The sequence below is a fragment of the Clytia hemisphaerica genome, unplaced genomic scaffold, assembly GCF_902728285.1.
Source record: "Clytia hemisphaerica strain Z4C2 unplaced genomic scaffold, Clytia hemisphaerica genome assembly, whole genome shotgun sequence".
Taxonomy (NCBI): domain Eukaryota; kingdom Metazoa; phylum Cnidaria; class Hydrozoa; order Leptothecata; family Clytiidae; genus Clytia; species Clytia hemisphaerica.
In genome coordinates, this window is record NW_027104433.1 from 563,452 (window position 1) to 580,466 (window position 17,015).

At 34.7% G+C, this 17,015-nt stretch overlaps 2 protein-coding genes across 2 annotated transcripts; both read right to left on the reverse strand.

Moving 5' to 3' along the window:
- Positions 1 to 1,065: 1,065 nt before the first annotated feature.
- LOC136820743 (glutamate receptor ionotropic, NMDA 1-like) lies at positions 1,066 to 5,702 on the reverse strand. Its single transcript, XM_067076967.1, has 5 exons — positions 5,190 to 5,702; positions 3,947 to 4,488; positions 3,279 to 3,505; positions 1,671 to 2,476; positions 1,066 to 1,233 (listed from the first exon to the last, which is right to left on the reverse strand). The coding sequence occupies exons 1-5, from the start codon at positions 5,517 to 5,519 to the stop codon at positions 1,066 to 1,068; spliced, it is 2,073 nt and encodes a 690-aa protein (XP_066933068.1). The 5' UTR covers positions 5,520 to 5,702.
- Positions 5,703 to 9,206: 3,504 nt separating this feature from the next.
- LOC136820742 (glutamate receptor ionotropic, NMDA 2B-like) lies at positions 9,207 to 15,399 on the reverse strand. Its single transcript, XM_067076966.1, has 7 exons — positions 15,098 to 15,399; positions 13,735 to 14,285; positions 12,885 to 13,105; positions 11,732 to 12,367; positions 11,147 to 11,325; positions 10,642 to 10,805; positions 9,207 to 10,184 (listed from the first exon to the last, which is right to left on the reverse strand). The coding sequence occupies exons 1-7, from the start codon at positions 15,389 to 15,391 to the stop codon at positions 9,737 to 9,739; spliced, it is 2,493 nt and encodes an 830-aa protein (XP_066933067.1). The 5' UTR covers positions 15,392 to 15,399; the 3' UTR covers positions 9,207 to 9,736.
- Positions 15,400 to 17,015: the final 1,616 nt, after the last annotated feature.

Genomic DNA, 17,015 nt, shown 5'->3' on the forward strand with positions numbered 1-17,015 from the left:
AAATCATATTTTTGAGCCTCAGTTCGCCTTGTTCACAATTTTTAAAGAGAAATAATATCCCAAAATGATTTTGCCACACCTTTTGTAACTTTGTAAGAATTGTTACACATTTTATCAACTTTTCCAATTCCATAGGTAGTAGAATTTTTGTTGGAATTACATTTAGATTTTGGTTCAGTGTCACATTGTCGGGCAACAGGGCACATAGGCCTGGTTTCCACAATGTATTTCGAGCAGATAGAACCAATACTCAAGTTTTCTTTCCAACGGATCACAATTTTTACATTCTGAAGTCATTATCACTCAAATTTAGCTAATGCTTCCGCCCTTTTCCTTATAGCATCAATAACAGAAAAAGATCTTTCTCTTTTATCAGCAGGAAGCCCACAACTCAAGGTGGCTCTTAATTTAACGTTTGCTTTTTGTAGATCACTTTGTGTCTTTTCCTTAACGAAAATTCCTTTGATTTGTTGACTCACTTTGTCTTTGAAATATTTGGCGTACCAATGTTCAGGTAAAAGTAAGGGAAAACATGCCGCAATAGTGGTGCATAATAGCAGAAAAAGTCCTCCAAAATGGTTAATTCCTAGTCGAACCATGACGGGAGTACTTTGAGCTGAGCTGCAAGCATTTCTAAACCATTTATTGAAAAGAACATTGAGCTCGTGTGAACCGGTGTATTTGATTATGGCCTGGTTTACATTAGCAGCATGAATAAAATCTTTGTTCATAGCGAATCCATAGCCACCTTTCATGAGAGCATCTTGTACAACACGCAATTCACAACTTTGATCGTTTGAAACATACCAATACAAAAACTTATAGTCGTCGATGAATGCTTCCAATGATCTGAAAATGAAAATTTTCAACCCATTTATTTGTAATCAATAGTTTCAACCAAAGATACAAATTAACACAAAGTGTTTAAATGAAAATGAAATCATAATAGCTCCTTCATTCTATGTGTCTAACTGTTCTAACATATTCATATCATCTCACTGAGACCAAGGCCAGCCTACTGCCCCCCCCCCAATCAGCCTAGCCCCCCCCCCCCCCACCCAACACTTACCCGTTTTTGACTTTCTCTACCCCTTCTCTTGTCGATTCCACGTTATATTTTTCCATGAATTTTCCCATCCAGCGCAGTGTTTCGATTTCACTGTTTCGAAAATATGTCTCGTAATTACTACTCTTCAACAAACCGTAACGAAAATCTGAAGATGGGTTTCGCATCTAAAAACAATCGTTGATTTAGAAATTATAAGACTTAGATTTGAGTCTTTCAAGATTGGATGGTCTGTTTCTTTTTTATATATCTTCCAGTAAAGAAAGCTGGTTCTTAAATTCAAACGGCAAGGAGATTACAAATTCGCTCTCTGCTTCTTAAACTCGGTTATGAAATTTTCTGATAGCGTGATTCTGATAATTTTTTGACCAATCAATTTCACAATAGCAGCAATCGAGTGTTTTGAATAGCTAAGCCATATAATAAAGACAAAAATAGCCTTTTTTGATAACTAATTTGAGAGCATCCTCAATATTACCCAGTCCCCCAGCGCCCCAGGGAACATGCGGCTTTTAGGAAAATACAAGATTATCTGAAAGTGGAAGACAGGGATGTTCTGGCTCTTATTAAATAATCGAAACAGGGATGTGTGAGAGAAACTGACCCTAATATCTTTGGACCCTTCAAAGGGGTTCTCTTCTTGATCTTGTACACTCTGTGCAGCCAAAACGGCTGTGTATGTCGTCACGACAATCACCATACCAAATGCAAATACCAAAGCTGAGAGTCGGGTGCCAGGGCGTTTCGGATTGACACCACCCAAATCACGTTGAAGAAATACGCCACTGATATATGTCATACTTTCAAAAGTCGAATAGTATGCATATTTAGGACGGTTCTCAGTTGTTAAGCTATATACATATAAATTATTCTCAAAAGTATAATTCAAAACCATTATTCCAACTACAACAAACCAAAGAACCAATTGGAGCTCTCCAGACAGGGGTGAAATAAATTCAAAATTAACAAAATCTAATACTCTTTTGATCGGTTTGACAATAATCCCCATTTCTGCTTCTAAAAATGGTAGCGTAAAATTCACGTGCTTCTCACGTGACTCAGTAATGGTTATACCAGCAACAGCTAGATCAGCTTTCCCCGAAATGACGTCACCAATCATTCCATCCCAGACTCCTTTATTATTCATCACACCATATTTTCCATCTTCTACAATATACAAGTCAGGTTTTACTTCAACTTCTTTTAAAACCAAACTGAATAAATCAATAATAAATCCTACACAGCAACTTATTTTTCGGACAGCGGCACCGTTTTGGTTTATTATTTGGACACATTTCATCCCAGACGTACATTTGTTTTGATAGGAATCGTATAAAGAATCATCAATGATGGTGAATGGTTCGTCAACAACTGTCACGCATTTAATTCGACTGATGTCATTCCCCAAAGCTGAAACAAATGAAAAACGAAATTTAACTTCAATTTTTTGCCAAGTCGTAATTTTAAGTTAATATTATTGAAAAAAATTAACAAAAATATTTATTGCAGGATTTTAAGTCAGTATTTTAACTACATAACCACTCTGTCAATCTTAAATATGAGACACCCGGCTATAATATCTTGCTAAACCAGAATTGAATTATGCGTCATCAGTATTTGGACGCATTTAAAGCACAATCATATAGCCAAAAAAGTCAAAAAAGAATATTGGAAAATTTAAAAATGTCAACTTTGACATATATGCGCAGAGTCTACAGCCACCACGGTGGTTTGCGGAAACAAACAGCGGAGGTAGAGATTGGAGCAAACGTTACACTGTAAACACCTCCACCACTGCGTACTCCGCCCTGAGCTAGCCTCTGTTTTCAAATTTATCCCGCCTCTTAAACTATCCCCTTTCTAGTGATCTTGTGTGGACCATTGAGTTTAAAGAGTAGAATCTAACCTTTCTCAAGCAAGAAAAAGTGAAGCCACTTATTTCCCATCCAGATCGCACCTAGAACGCGCAGCATTCATGAAAACGGATTATATCTAGTGGCTCCTTTGTTTTTGAGGGCTACATTTTTTGAAATCTAGCGATAGACTTTACTTTCAATCCGGCGTTTGTGTAAAAACCACGCACAGGTGTTTTGGATGGGATCAAGTGGCTTCATTTCCTATCCAAGGAGTCTTGAGTCTAGGTCTTCGGGCTTGGAAGTCAATGGTGTAGACGATAGGATTGTTTACATCTGAGTCCAAACAATTCACTTACGAACGAGGGGTTGTAAGAAATTCAAATTATTTTTCACCAAATGAAAATGATAATTTTCTATGACAGCTTTTTCTTCAATCCAATTGGTTGATGAAATAGCGATATTTCGGTACCGTAAATTTAACAGCATTCTCTGTTGGTGCTCCAATTCTTCTACTTCTTGTGCTTTGCGATAGATGTCGGTGATGAGTTCTTCTTCTCCTTCTTCTGATTGTAACAATAAAGAGCTGGAGGAAAAAAAGAACATGTATGCATGATATGTACCATTGCAATATCTTCTGACATTACATCACGATCCCAATAGCTGATTGGTTGTAAGTGACGTAAAATCAATCAATGCATCACTTTCAACCAATCAGCTGTTGGATTGCAATGGTGCATAATATGAATACAGTGTGTCCCAAAAAAAGCAGACAAATTTTTATGTAAAGATTTTTATTGAAACTGGGCTTAGAATAATTGAAATTCTCTGTCCAATCAATAATTATTCAATCATCTTGATTGAATAGGTTTTGGAGATTGAAATATTATAAGTATACAAGTTTTAAAATTTCGCATATAGTCAGTCACACAGCTGAAAATCACTCTTTGAATTTAAAACCTGCCATCAAAGAATTCCCCACCTAGTTAATAACGATGTTCTTTTATTGTTAATCTCGAGCTCTTACCTAGTCATTTTGTCTCGAATCAAACCGACAGACGATTTTACAATATCTTCGATTTTTGAATACGGTTGATTTTCATATCTTCGTTCCAAATCAAAAGACAAAATCCTAGCTGGTTGAAATTCAAAACAAATCTCATCTCCAGACGTCTTAAAATTAGGGATCACCCATAGGGGCATGGACCCAAGTAAATTGAAATGATTTGCGTCACTAAACACGTGACTTTGCAAATGTCCAGCAACCAATAAAATAACGAGTTGAAATCCACCTGATTTGATATTATAAAATTCACTTCTTAATATCTCGTGATTTTCATCTTGAGAGAAAATAACACGTTTTAAATTCACCTTGAACCATTTACTATATTGACTTGATTTGACTGATTGTTCAAGATCGTCGAAAAAGTTCATTGCGCATGCGCTAGAATCCATAATAATGGCGACTTGAGGTTTGAGTAAACTGTACATGAGATATGTTAAAGATCGACGCATGGATTGTGTGAACATTAGACACATGTTGTTTGTATGTTTCGTCGCTGATTTCTCCTAAAAAGACAAACTAAAATATAGACTGGAGTCGTTTATAATGCGTGTAATACAGTAGTATAGGCATTGTATGATAATACGATTATTGTTACGGAATTTAATTTGTATAAACTAAAAATGTTCCCTCGATTACCTTTTGCTTTATTTCTACTATGTCTGAATTAGCCCTCTAGCTTGCTAGACTAACAAAAATACCATTTTCTCATTGCCACCTAACATGAGAAAATCGAGACAGGGGTGTGTTTAAAACTCTTATAGAATTAAATATTTTTTATGGAACACGGCAGTGCACAAATCTATCATTTGGAACAGACAAACAAATTGACCCTAAAACATGAATTCTTTCGAATAATTGACCCAGTCATCGTTGTATGACTGCCATATGACGGAGGGGGGGGGGTTGTACGTTTACGGTGTGACTGGATTGGTCCTTTTTTAGTACGGTATTACGGGATTTGACGAAAAAAGAGACGGGAAAACGGAATTTTAAAATCAGACGGTGACGGTATTTAGGCACATTTTTGCCCTGTACAAGCTGGTGTGACGGTGTTATTATTTTTTCAATTTTCGGGATTCCGGGATTCAGCAAAAATTTTGACGGGAAAACGGTATTTCGAACCCCTACAAACCCCCTCCGACGGAGGCAATTCCAGTATTTTCATTGTTTAGTATGCAAGTGGATTAAAATAAAAAGATCATACCATAATTTGGAGTGAGGTTCCAAACTTCAAAATGAGGTCACTGCTTCCATGGTAATATTCAGATACAAACGGTATGTAATTGGTAAAAACAAAAACAACATTATCATCTGTGATTCGGTGATTTATTGTGGATATGTTGTGTAAAGTATCGTTTCCATTAAATCGAATTAGATCCCATGCATCGTTTTGATCGATTGATATCGATTTAAAATTGATCAGATTTATCTGGTCTGTAAAATGTTGATCGTAAAACACGATGTAATTTATTCCAAAAACATAAGTAAATAGATGTATGTGATAGAAAACTGTTAGACTCATTTGTAAGTTCATCCTTGTTGATTATTGAAAGGCTTTCCAATAGGAAAATACGATATTAAGAAAAATATCAAATTTTCATTTATTTTAGAAAAATATCATTTTTTCTGTTTTTTTCTCGATCACATTGACTGGTTGAGAATCATTGACTTTTCATTGGAGCCTTTATGATGCGAACGCGAATAATTAAAACGGTTTATATCTAAAAGAAAATAGAAAGAACATGTAAATTAAAGATTCGAGTTTCAGATTTCTGTACTGTAGGTTTGTAGCCCAAAAATTACTAAAGTATATTTTCAGAGATTGAAAAAACAAGAAGAAAAAATTTAGTCCATTTATTTTTCTTTTCTTTCATTAGCCTGTACTCTTTCTCTCTTATCAATATTATGTTTATAATAAAGAGTAAATTGATAGGCCTTCCCCGTTGGGGGAAATCATCTTCTCTCTATTTGTTTATTTTTGAAGATCTTCAAAAATTCAGTTTTAAAACCACAAAATTTTTTTCAATTTTGAATCTATTAAATTTTCGAAAAACTAACAAAATGGTGTGACAATTTTCAAAAAATCTCACTCTAATATCCTAATATAGAGTAACTTTCACGATAGTTTATATGACTTTGTATTCACCAATTTTTTTAGGTCCCAGACCTTCACTGGGTAGGATGGTCTTGCAAATTAAATAAACAAAATAAATATTAAGAAGTAATAAACCTATGTGAATAAAGTGAAATAGAAAATGAAAAAAAAAATATGGAACAAAAAATTACGAGATGAATAAATTATCCTGAAACATGAAAAATTTCTTGACGGATTCTAATAAATGGAGGTTTCTAAACCGTCGATTCAGTCAATTCGTTTGCTTTCTTTTGATTGAATTTTTTTTCTCATTTTTACAAAGTTCTCAAAAATATTTCTAGCACGAAATAACAAGCGTCAAATTCCAGAGATAACATTTATAGTCCAGAGAGACCAGTCCATAGAGTTTTTAACCAAATTGTTTCCAAAATGAGATATTTGACTTTGAAATCTTTTAAAATGAGTCTTTACACAGTCTTTACGTTGAATTTCTATTGTTTTCAAGTAAAATTTTAAAAATTCAAAGTCGAATATCTCAGCTTTGGAAAATAATTGGTTTCTTAGGACCATAAAAGGTATCTCTAAGCCAAATATAAAAAATCATCTGATGATCCCTTTAACAACTAGCCAATATTTGTTGAATCTGCTCGGGTATTCTTATCTTTTCTTGAATTCTTTCACGATAAACTAATATATTAATGTATTTCAAAAATTCATTGGTAAAATCAAATTATTTACATAGTAAACACGGTTGATGCGATGATTCTAAAATATACGAGAAAAATAATAAAGCCAATGAATTCTTAGTGGGTTGACATTCTAGAATAACCAAGTATAAGAAGTTTGACAAACCTGCTTTCTTCTGTTTCATCCATTACGAACACCATAAATTTCAAAGGTTCATAAATCAGGGCTCTTTGCAATTTATGAGCCTACAATCCTAGCATTTAATGTTTCTCCAGAAATTGCCGTATAATTTCATTGAAAAGGTGCCCCTACTCCGCCAGTTCAATGTTGAGCTCCAGACTATTCAGAAACACTTTTCCGACATTGAGCAAGGGGGTACGGGTGCTCAGGCAAATTAAGGCACGTCCAAATTTACCTAAATTTTTTATCACCGTTTCCACTTGTCATAGCATATCACTTCATACATCGAAAGAAGCCTATTGGAGTGTAGATCACTGGGATAGCTGTGCCATAATTAATTTTTTCACCCAAAAAAAGATATTAGACAAAAACCAAAAAATGCTGACGTCAGCAAAACTTTTTTTTTGAATAACTCCAGTTTGGCTTATGGTATAAACATGAAATTTGGACAAAAGTTGCATATCAATAATAGGAACATTTTTGCATATTTTATTTTTGCAAATTTTGCTGACGTCAGCAGAAATCAGCAAAATACGAAATGTTGCAATAAAGTGCTGACGTCAGAAAAATTTCAAAAAAATTTTTTTTCAAAATGATCCTTTTAATGGTGTGCAACTTTGGTCCAAATTTCATGTTTTTACCATAAGCCAAACTGGAGTTATTCAAAAAACAAGTTTTGCTGACGTCAGCATTTTTTGGTTTTTGCCTAATATCTTTTTTTGGGTGAAAAAATTAATTATGGCACAGCAATTCCAGTAATCTACAGTCCAATACGCTTCTTTCGATGTATGAAGTGATATGCTATGACAAGTGGAAACGGTGATAAAAAAATGAGGTAAGTTTGAAAAATCTGGACAGGCCTTAATTTGCCTGAGTGTGGTAATACTGAACGTTTTCATTTCTGGACAACATTAAATACCAGGATCTCGTATCCTTTAAGTTGAAATATTGTTGAAATATTACAACAAAAAAGCCACACATTTCAAAGTCCAACATACGTGGGAGAGCAATCAATAAAATACAATCTCACAACATATTGTACAAATCGAACCTAATTGAAAAATAAATTCAAACAAAACATTTTGCCCTTTATGATAAAATATTTTTTTGAACTGAATACAGCTGAGTCCAAATATGTAGTTGAATATTTGAATAAAAGCCGGATTTGTAGTTACATTCATGATTCATGTACTACCAAATATCAATCTTGAAAAATGTTTAAAAAACTTCTACGAGAGACGAGTTTTTGTCCTTTAACACTCCTGTGTCACAGACCCATTGGAACCCCAGCCCAGCTGGAAAATTTGACTTAAATTTTGTCCCCTGGTGGACAAAATACCCTACAATTTCGGACCCACTGGAAAATTGACTTTATTTTTATCCCCATTTGAAATTTAATGTAAAAAGTTGCACTCCAAAACCATCCCACTGGATATTCTAAGCTTGTAAACAATAGAATTTCTATCCCAATTGGGATGTAAATCGAAATTGTTATCCCCATTCTGGGAATGTCCCGAACGGGCTTTGTAACAGGGGTGTCCTTTTATGAAGCTCCTGAAGTTATTAGAAATATTTCACCAAGAAAACAAACAAAAAAAACAAGGATAAAAGAATACTCGACCTTCATAAAACTCAAAGTATACTTTTTTGCTCTTTTTTCCAAATTGTTTGTCAAAAAGATTACAAATCTGTGCGCAAAAGAATAAAAATGAATACTCTACCCTGAAACCTGAAATAAAGTGCTACTGTGTTTGTAAAATATACAAATAAAATGTCAGCTCAGACGGGTTTTCGTTATTATCGTTGAAAAAGGCACCTCTGCAGAAAAATGGGTTAAAAAGTTTGTTACATCAATGATTAACGATCGGTAACTGTACGATCGGCGTACAACTACATGTTTTTTTTTTATAAGCAAGTGTATGCCCCTTGGTCAGGCTCGTGTATGCTTAAGTTCTCAAAGCATCCAGGCATAGTTTATGCTTATTATATGCTTAAGAATCATGCTTATGATTCACCCCAAGCCAAGTTTTTAATGAAATTTTGTAAAAAATTTGTTCAGATTTTGGGAGCAGTGGAATGCAGCTAGCCGTGGAATGTCTTATTTTTTACTTGACCTCTACCAAACCTTTTTAAACAGATAAAAATGACCACTTGAAAAATATTTTAGGCTGACATATATGCTCATGTTATGCTTAGGAATTCTGCAAATCTGAGCCTTCATATGCTTATAAGCGTTATGCTTATAAAAAAAAAACATGTAGTCTATCAAGCTAGACGACTAATTAAGACATACACTATATATATGTGAAGAAATTCAAAGAATTTCTGCCCAACTTTCTTCTTTTAGGAGATTTGGGTGGCAGAGCAGCATATGCATTTCGTATCATATAACGCCTATTTACGCCATTATAAACGACTCCAGTCTAGTGTACAACGGTATCACCATCCTCTAATTTAGGTCTGAGAAACATACAAAAACCCCTCCCTCAACAGCTCATGGTAAACGGCCGATGTTCGATGGCAAAAAGTAGAACTTGAATATGGGGAAGGGGTGGAGGATGTAACGTTTTTTAGAAATTTACCCCCGGACAACACATCATACCTCTCGGACAAGCATCAGTTGACCCACGGAAATTCAAAATTACTCCTAAAAAGAGCAAATTTGCCCCCAAAACAAAGGAAAATTTGCAGATTCTTCACTACCTAAATATCCAATAACATCCCCCATGTACAAAGATTTTCTGGAAGAGCCCAATGAATATAAATGGCATTCAAAAGTATGAATTCGTTCACATGTTATCTTGGTCTTTCTTTCTCGGACGGCAGCATATAAAACGGAAAAAGTTTCGAATCCGTTTGTTAAAAGTACCTTTCAAATACCGGAAATAGAGATGTTCCGGTAATAACAGCGGAAAACTGACCACGACACAACCGATAAGAAGTAAGATCAATCCACCAAAATGATTAATACCTAACCGGATTTTGGGCGTTTCCGGACCATCATTATTACACCCACCATTGAAAAACCATTTTGAATGAATATTTTGTAATTCGTCATTTTCACGGTACCGAAGAACTGCTTGATTAAAATTTGACCACCATTTGAAATCTTTTCTGAAAGCGAAACCAAGACCTGATGTAATGAGGGTGTCTTTTCGAACTTTGAGCTCGCATTGACGGTCACGTGATACGTACCATACCAAGAAATCGTAGTCGTAAAGAAAAGCATCGAGTTTCCTGAAGTACAAAACATTCTCGAGTTCAATCTTGAAATGACCGAGAATAATGTTTTCGAATTAGACATACTGATTGTATTCATGATATGCAACACCGGAGAGCCTTCTAATAATTTGCAAAAATTTCCACCCAATTCACTTTTTCTATTGTTTAAGTGACGTATTGGGTGGAAAATTTTAAAAGTAGTCGGAAGACTCTCCAGTGGTGCATATCACGAATTAAAGTTTTAAATTTGTTAAAGTGGCTGGCCATGGAATAATGTTCAGACAGTCGGAAAATTCTCACCCACGAGGCCACTTTTGGGAAGGGGGAAACAACGGTTTAAACAATGACAAGAACAAGAACAGAAAAATGCTTACTCCTTTTCAATCAAGTAATTCTTGTAGTTTTACTGCATTGCCTTGTCTGTTTTAAATCAGATAGGGAAGTTTTAGATTTTAATGCAAAGTTTTCCTACCCTGACTTGATTGCTTTGATTGCGGCCGTTGAATTTGGTGCATTATATTTCTTCATGAAACGCGAAACTTTCTTGAATTCAGAGAGTTCTGATTTCTCAAAGAATGTTTCGTAGTTGCTACTCTGCAATGTTGCAAACTTGTAGTCTATTGAAGGATTTCGCATCTAAGGAGGGGTTTCAAAATATTGGAAATTAGAACTGACATTATTTAAGACAACCAAATAGCTAAAAATTACAGGTGTTCTTCAAGAGTCATAAAGAATTTTATTCGATAGTATCTGATACCTTAAAGGGGGAATCTCTTCGAGAAAGGTAAAATAATTATTTCTAATGGGAATTTCTGTTGTCAATTTCAAAAGGCTAGTCAGAATCTTTGAACCAAGTGACGAAATCTTCCCTATGGATATTTATTTTAGGCTAAAGCATCAGTGGAATGAAAGATGGAGCAAAATTATACCCTATCTCTTGTTTTATGTAAATATTTATGATAGTAAATATATCGTACCCTTGGGTCATCAGATCCCACGAATGGATCTTTTTCTTCCCGCCTTACGCCTTGCTCAACCAATAATGCTGTATAAGTGGTGACAACTACAACCATACCGAAAGCAAAAACAATCGAGGCAACACGTGCGCCAGGTTTCTTTGGATTAATACCACCAAGATCACGTTGTAGAAAGACACCTGGAAAATGAATAATTATGTTGGAAAATAAGTTTCAAGTATATACAACTGACTCTACTTTAAAGGGAGAAACTTTCACGGAAACTTTAGCGATTTTTGCGAACTTTTGTCAAACTTTCGAAAGTTGTTTCTACGAAAAATTCTGAAAAGCTGATTCACAAAAGTTTATTCTCGAGGAAAATTTCCTTCGTATCACCTTAGAAAGAAATTATAGGATAAAATTAATAAAGTAATGATAATAAATTTCCCCAAAAATGTCAATTAATAAAGTAATGATGTAACCTTTCATGCCTTTCATAGAATCTTACATGCTAAAAACCTAGCCTGAGGAGATCAACAATTTGGCTTTGATCACATAAATTTATCATAATTAACAGAAATTTCAAAATGAAAATTCACCACATACCTCCAATATAAGACATGCTTTCATATGGTGAATAATATTTATCCGTCAAAAACCGATCATCAGATAAACTGACCAAGTATCGGTTGTTCTCTATGAAAATCACCACAAACATCACCCCAATGACGGTCACCCAAAGGACCAATTGCAAATCAGTTCCCAAAGGTGCTATAAACTCAAAATTCAAAAAATCCAACTTTGAAATTTTCGGTTTGACCAATAAACCAAGATCAATTTCTAGCCAAGGTGATGTAAAATCAACCACTTTTGATCTTGCACCCGATATTGATAGACTTCCAACTCCGATATCCGCTTTTCCCGATTTTAAATCCCCGATTAATCCATCCCATTCTCCGTTAGGCTGTTCTTTGCCATATTTTCCATCTTCTACAACATACATGTCAACTTCAAGGTTCAAATCTTTCAAAACCATTTGGAAAAGTTCTAAAACATAGCCGGTACAACAGGATATTATCCAAGTTCCGTTTGTTTGTGGACCAGCGGAAGGATCCCGGTATCGACATTTGATACCGGTTATACAGATTTTGTTTATTTTGTCGTAACTTTTATCTTCTTTGACGGAGTATGGTTCGTCGATTATGGTAACCGCAGTGATCTTGTTCTGGTACATGGCTTCGTCTATGGGAAAACAGTATCATTATAAAACAAAGATCAGGTCCAGTTTGAAGGGTCGCTGGTTAAATTCTTAACCAGTTTTCAAAGCTGGTAAAGAATTCAGCCGGAGCTCATTTTACTAGCCAAACTTCCCACTAAAAAATGGCAAAACACTCGTCCCCCAGCTGGTAAAGAATCTGGCCAACTGGTTAAGAATGCCGCCCCAAGCTGGTTAAGAACTCATCCCATACTGGTTAAGAATGCGGCAGATCCAGAAGAAATGTTCTCTGGATCATAGCAACCTTCGTTTTACATTTATTTGATTTTAAAAAGAAGATAATGAAGCTTTGTGGGATCAAGGATAATGGACTTTCACCAAAGTCACAACCACTAACTTTAGGCTATTTTCATCGAGATTACATTCGATACTAACGTGTCTCAGCAACCAAAGTAAAAAATATAGCTTAGAATCATACGTGTAGGAAAAAATCTCAGTTTTCTAGCAATTACTGTATAAAAATAGCTTATTAATTATACTCACTAGTAACAGGTTTCAGTAAAGCAATATTTCGATCATGAACCAAAAATTCATCGCCTCTGATTTCCGATGACACATTTATCCAACCTGTTTGCTTGTCCGCAAGATTTCGGTACCGTATGGTTAAATCAAGATGGTAGTTCGGATAGATTCTGGATTGGACAGTTTGTATTTCATGAAACAATGTTCTTTGGATACAAAAATCTTTCTGATCTTGGTGAAAGCTGAATTGAGATACATGAATTATATAATGCATGCGTCTGTTCTCATAACCTCGACCGTAGCCGCCGATTACCGCGCGAACATTTTTTTTGTCCGTTTTACCACTACAAAACCGTCCGAGCCTTTTTTCACACTTTTTAAAAGACAATAAAAAAGTGTAAAAAAAGGATTGGATCGAGTTTAGGGTGGTAAATTAAATAATGGCACGACCTGACCGCGCGACTACGGTTAAAATACATCTTTAATTAAAGATAATTGTTTATGACAATATTTTGAATTTTTTTACCAAGTCTAGAATGTAGCTTACACTAAACATGCAGTTAACAGATTAGTGATATGTGATCCTGTAGGTAACGGATGGTCACTAAAGAATTGTTATATACATATTGAACGAGCAAAGACTAAAGGTCTAACCCCTCCCCCAAATATTTTATCTTGAGAAAAGTAGGTTCAGGGAGCGTAAGAACAGAAGCTACATTTTAGGCAAAAAACCCTAAAAACAAATTACAAATAATCCTAGAGTTAGAATTTCAGAATCCATTCAGGCATATTAAGAACACTTAAGCCTAAAACTACGAAAAAGCGATAAATAAGCCAAATTTTACTGGTTCTTAGATTCTAAGGCAAATACCTTTGACATTCCTTGTCTGATTCCATGTGAAGTTGCACCAAATCTTGAACGGTGTCACCGAATTTCTTGTATCTCCACATTCCACCTCCATTGCCATTATTAACACGCTCGAAATCAAAAGTTAACATTTTAGCTGGTCTGTGTCTTGAAGTATCCCCCTGGTGGTCAGGAACTATCCATAATTGTGATGGAGTTAATAGAGCAAAATGTTCAGCGTCTTGGTATACTTTATGACTGTGTGTGCTTGGGAATAATAATATAATCAAACTAACTTCGTGTAGCTTTAACTCATAAAATTTATGATGTTGGTTTATCTCTTCGTTAGGGTCATAAGTTACGTGGTATAAAGTAGGGTTTGCTTGATCATACATTTTGTGCGCTTTCAAAGCTGTATCGAAATCTTTGGCGAAATCTATTATACATGGTGAATCGTCTGTAACGATGGCTGCTTCTTTCAAGAAGATGCTGTAGAATAGAGCGATCAATGAACGACGAAGATCTGGTGAATAGCCAAAACATTTCTGATGACCACTTTTTATCAATGATTTTTCCTATGAAAGAAAAATAATACAAAATCACATTGAAAGTAAATATGGGGGACATTGCATTTAATGGAGTCAGCCAGAGCCACTTCTGAATCACTTTTAAATTTTACGTAGGCTCCTTCAAAATCATAAAAAGTGAACTTAGGGAATAGATTCGAGTTTAGGGTACAGTTTATTATGGAAAATCATACAAATTGTGATAGGAGCGTTATATTTTCCTGAATAATGTACTGATGAAAAAGATCACATAGCTTCCTGTCTGTTAGCAACTTAGCATTTTGTTGACAAGCAAATGTCTCATCAAAACCCCATCAACGGTTGTAATACTGTTGGAAATTTTATGCTTATATTGCAATTTGCATGACATCATGAATTTTTCACTAAAATTATGTAACCACACTATTTAGACTTTTCTCGGTTCTTCGGGGGTGAGTTGTTAATTTTTTTCTTTTAGACATGGATTTTTTCGTGTCAAGTTGTCTCTTGATCGTACAATAGGGTATAAAATGAATCTGAATTAAAAATGACTCAACTTTACCTAAAACTTAAGCCATAAACGTCTCCATAGTTTAATTAAAAAAGGAAATGAGAAATTGTAGAGCCAACTTCTTTGACTAAATATAGACAGGCCTATGGTATTCACTAGTACAAAGACCACCTCCTCGGTCCAGATCCCCTCGGACTTTATCAAGAACAAGATCATGGAGCTCAGACCCTTTAAAGTGTCATCATGGGTCACTTTTGTGTTTCAAAAATACAGACCCTATCCTTTCAACATGAGATTTACCTTTCAACCGATACAAACAAATTGAGCTTACCAGGTTATCAAGTGAGTCCTTAAAATTGATATTATTTGCTGTGGACATTGCATTGATTTTTTCACTGAATGTAAAGACTACATTATCAGATGTTCCTGATATCAGTATACTTTGCAGACCAGAATTCGCTTGAATACTTTCCCATTTAACATTGTGTAAATTGCTTTTTGCAGCATCAATCTGGTCTGTGAAAAAGTCATCATACAAAATGGTGTAATTCTTGCTGACGTCGGCACATTGGTAACAAGTGAAGAAAATAACCAATAATATAAATTGATGAAGTAAATTTATCATATCTAGATCTTCTAAAAGAGAAAGAGTTAAGTTACTTAAGATAACAAGTCAACTATAAGCCTCATCAAACGAGACATAAACATTACTTTAAAAGCTTAGCTACCTTAAGGGAAGAAATTTTCGCGGATGAGAGAATTTTTTGCAATATGGCCTATTTTGCCCTAAAATGACCAATTTTAGAAGTGATTTTTGATCCTGAAAGTCTTCATAAGTTTTTTCCGCAAAAAGTTCTTCCTGGGAATATTTCTTCCCTTAAGGTATCTATCTGAAACTATAAGTTGCAAAAAACTTAAACTGCTTCGTGATGAGCCTCACCAAATCAAGTAACTTGCTTCACTTCCACGTTGAAAATGTTTTCAGATGGAAATAAACAGATACCCCTGCGTCACAAACCCAGTGGGACCCCCGACCCACTGGAAAATTTGGCCATAATTCGTCCCGATGGGAAAAATATCCTACAATTTCAGCGCTACTAGGAAATTGACTTTGATTGAAAATAAAACCATCTCCAGCCACTGAATTCTTTTTGATCTGGGAACAACGGAATTTCTATACCCATTAGGATGGATAGACATTTTCGCAACTGTAGGAAAAACAATTAACCAGGTATATGATGAGACAGGGGTGTAAACAGGGGAAGACACCGATTTTACACCTGAGCTTTCATGCCAAAAATTTTCTACATATCCAATAAATATGCCAGTTTGAGTTTCAGGTACGAATCAGCAAGAACATTAATTTTTAAGATAATTAAATTGCAGATTTTAGTTTTAACAAATTCTCAAAAAATAAAATTTTGAGAAAAAAAACTCTAAACAACTAAACAAAAAAAAAAGAGGACAAAAATTGGATCATATTTACACTTCAGTATTAACTATACATTATACAATTATATATCAAGATTTTTTGTAAATTCTGTTTCAGTAAATTTTAAATAAAACTTCGCAGTGTATAAAAAATAATTTTTGTTGTTGTTGGAAATAGAAATTAACAAGTTAACCAGCAAATCTCTAAAAGGTGATATTCATTCCAGAGGAGAAACGAGGGAATTTTTTTTTTAAGTCTATGAATCTCAATAATAACCTTTTGAAAGCTGATGTTGGGGCCAAATATTGGAATAAACTGACGAAGCCATTGACTTAATTAAGTGAAATTTTAGGATCCATTTGGGTTCATTTTCGCTTCATCAGCCAAGTTTAAAGGGCCGTGACCTCAGCCCTCCCTAAGATGAAAATTATTGGTTGAAATGTGATTTTACATTAGTGTTCCTTATTTTCATCACAAAAAGTGTACCGTGAACCCTTTGAAAACATCTGGTACTAAATAGGTTTGAGTTTGACTAATGATGCCTCTACGTAAAAATAATTTGGTCCACTTTTATTGTTGGCTATAGATAACAATAGCTTTGTAAAGCTCTTAACAACACAATGCTAGATATAAAAAACTATAAAAATTAAAATGCATATTTTAATTTAATGAAAACTACGAGACTTTAAGGTTTTATTTTTAAATAAGTGTTCCCGTTTCAGATCAGACATATGTTTCATATTAGGACAGTGTCTGCCTATTTGTTATATTGTGCGGATATAAGCAAAAAAATGTTTTTCTTTCCCTCTTTCTAATC

Excerpts from the sequence above, each read along its gene's own strand:
- LOC136820742 (XM_067076966.1), bottom strand. The coding sequence starts at position 15,391 with ATGATAAATTTACTTCATCAATTTATATTATTGGTTATTTTCTTCACT. Across the intron at positions 10,806-11,146 it reads TGGGATCTGATGACCCAAGG|ATGCGAAATCCTTCAATAGA; the intron begins GTACGATATATT and ends ACCCCTCCTTAG. Across the intron at positions 10,185-10,641 it reads ATCAAAGCAATCAAGTCAGG|GAAACTCGATGCTTTTCTTT; the intron begins GTAGGAAAACTT and ends TTTGTACTTCAG.
- LOC136820743 (XM_067076967.1), bottom strand. The coding sequence starts at position 5,519 with ATGAACTTACAAATGAGTCTAACAGTTTTCTATCACATACATCTATTT. Across the intron at positions 3,506-3,946 it reads ATTCGAGACAAAATGACTAG|CTCTTTATTGTTACAATCAG; the intron begins GTAAGAGCTCGA and ends TTTTTCCTCCAG. Across the intron at positions 1,234-1,670 it reads AAGGGTCCAAAGATATTAGG|ATGCGAAACCCATCTTCAGA; the intron begins GTCAGTTTCTCT and ends GATTGTTTTTAG.